Source organism: Pyrgilauda ruficollis, unplaced genomic scaffold (assembly GCF_017590135.1).
Source record: "Pyrgilauda ruficollis isolate IOZ18807 unplaced genomic scaffold, ASM1759013v1 scaffold11282, whole genome shotgun sequence".
Classification (NCBI taxonomy): Eukaryota; Metazoa; Chordata; class Aves; order Passeriformes; family Passeridae; genus Pyrgilauda; species Pyrgilauda ruficollis.
Window position 1 is genome coordinate 1 of NW_024509525.1, and position 556 is coordinate 556.

General features: G+C 60.1%; 1 protein-coding gene across 1 annotated transcript; it reads left to right on the forward strand.

Annotated features, from left to right (window-relative positions):
* Position 1: 1 nt before the first annotated feature.
* On the forward strand, positions 2-553 carry LOC121359112 (heparan sulfate glucosamine 3-O-sulfotransferase 3B1; the record flags this gene model as incomplete). Its single annotated transcript, XM_041477824.1, has 1 exon — positions 2-553. A coding segment is annotated over exon 1 (552 nt), but the record flags the coding sequence as incomplete, so codon positions are not given.
* Between the last annotated feature and the right edge of the window lie 3 nt (positions 554-556).

Sequence of the window (556 nt, forward strand, 5' to 3'; positions counted from 1 at the left end):
CATGGAGAAGACCCCCAGCTACTTCGTCACCAAGGAGGCCCCGGCCCGCATCTCCTCCATGTCCAAGGGCACCAAGCTGATCGTGGTGGTGCGCGACCCCGTGACCAGAGCCATCTCGGACTACACCCAGACGCTCTCCAAGAAGCCTGACATCCCCACCTTTGAGAGCCTGACCTTCAAAAACAGGACTACGGGCCTGATCGACACCTCGTGGAGCGCCATCCAGATCGGCATCTACGCCAAGCACCTGGAGAACTGGCTGCTGCACTTCCCCATCGGGCAGATCCTCTTTGTCAGCGGGGAGAGGCTGATCAGCGACCCCGCGGGGGAGCTGGGCCGCGTCCAGGACTTTCTGGGCCTCAAGAGGATCATCACGGACAAACACTTCTACTTCAACAAAACCAAGGGCTTCCCGTGCCTGAAGAAGGCCGAGGGCAGCAGCAAACCCCACTGCCTGGGCAAGACAAAAGGCAGGACCCACCCTGACATCGACCAGGAGGTGGTGCAGAGGCTGAGGGACTTCTACCGGCCCTTCAACATGAAGTTCTACCAGATG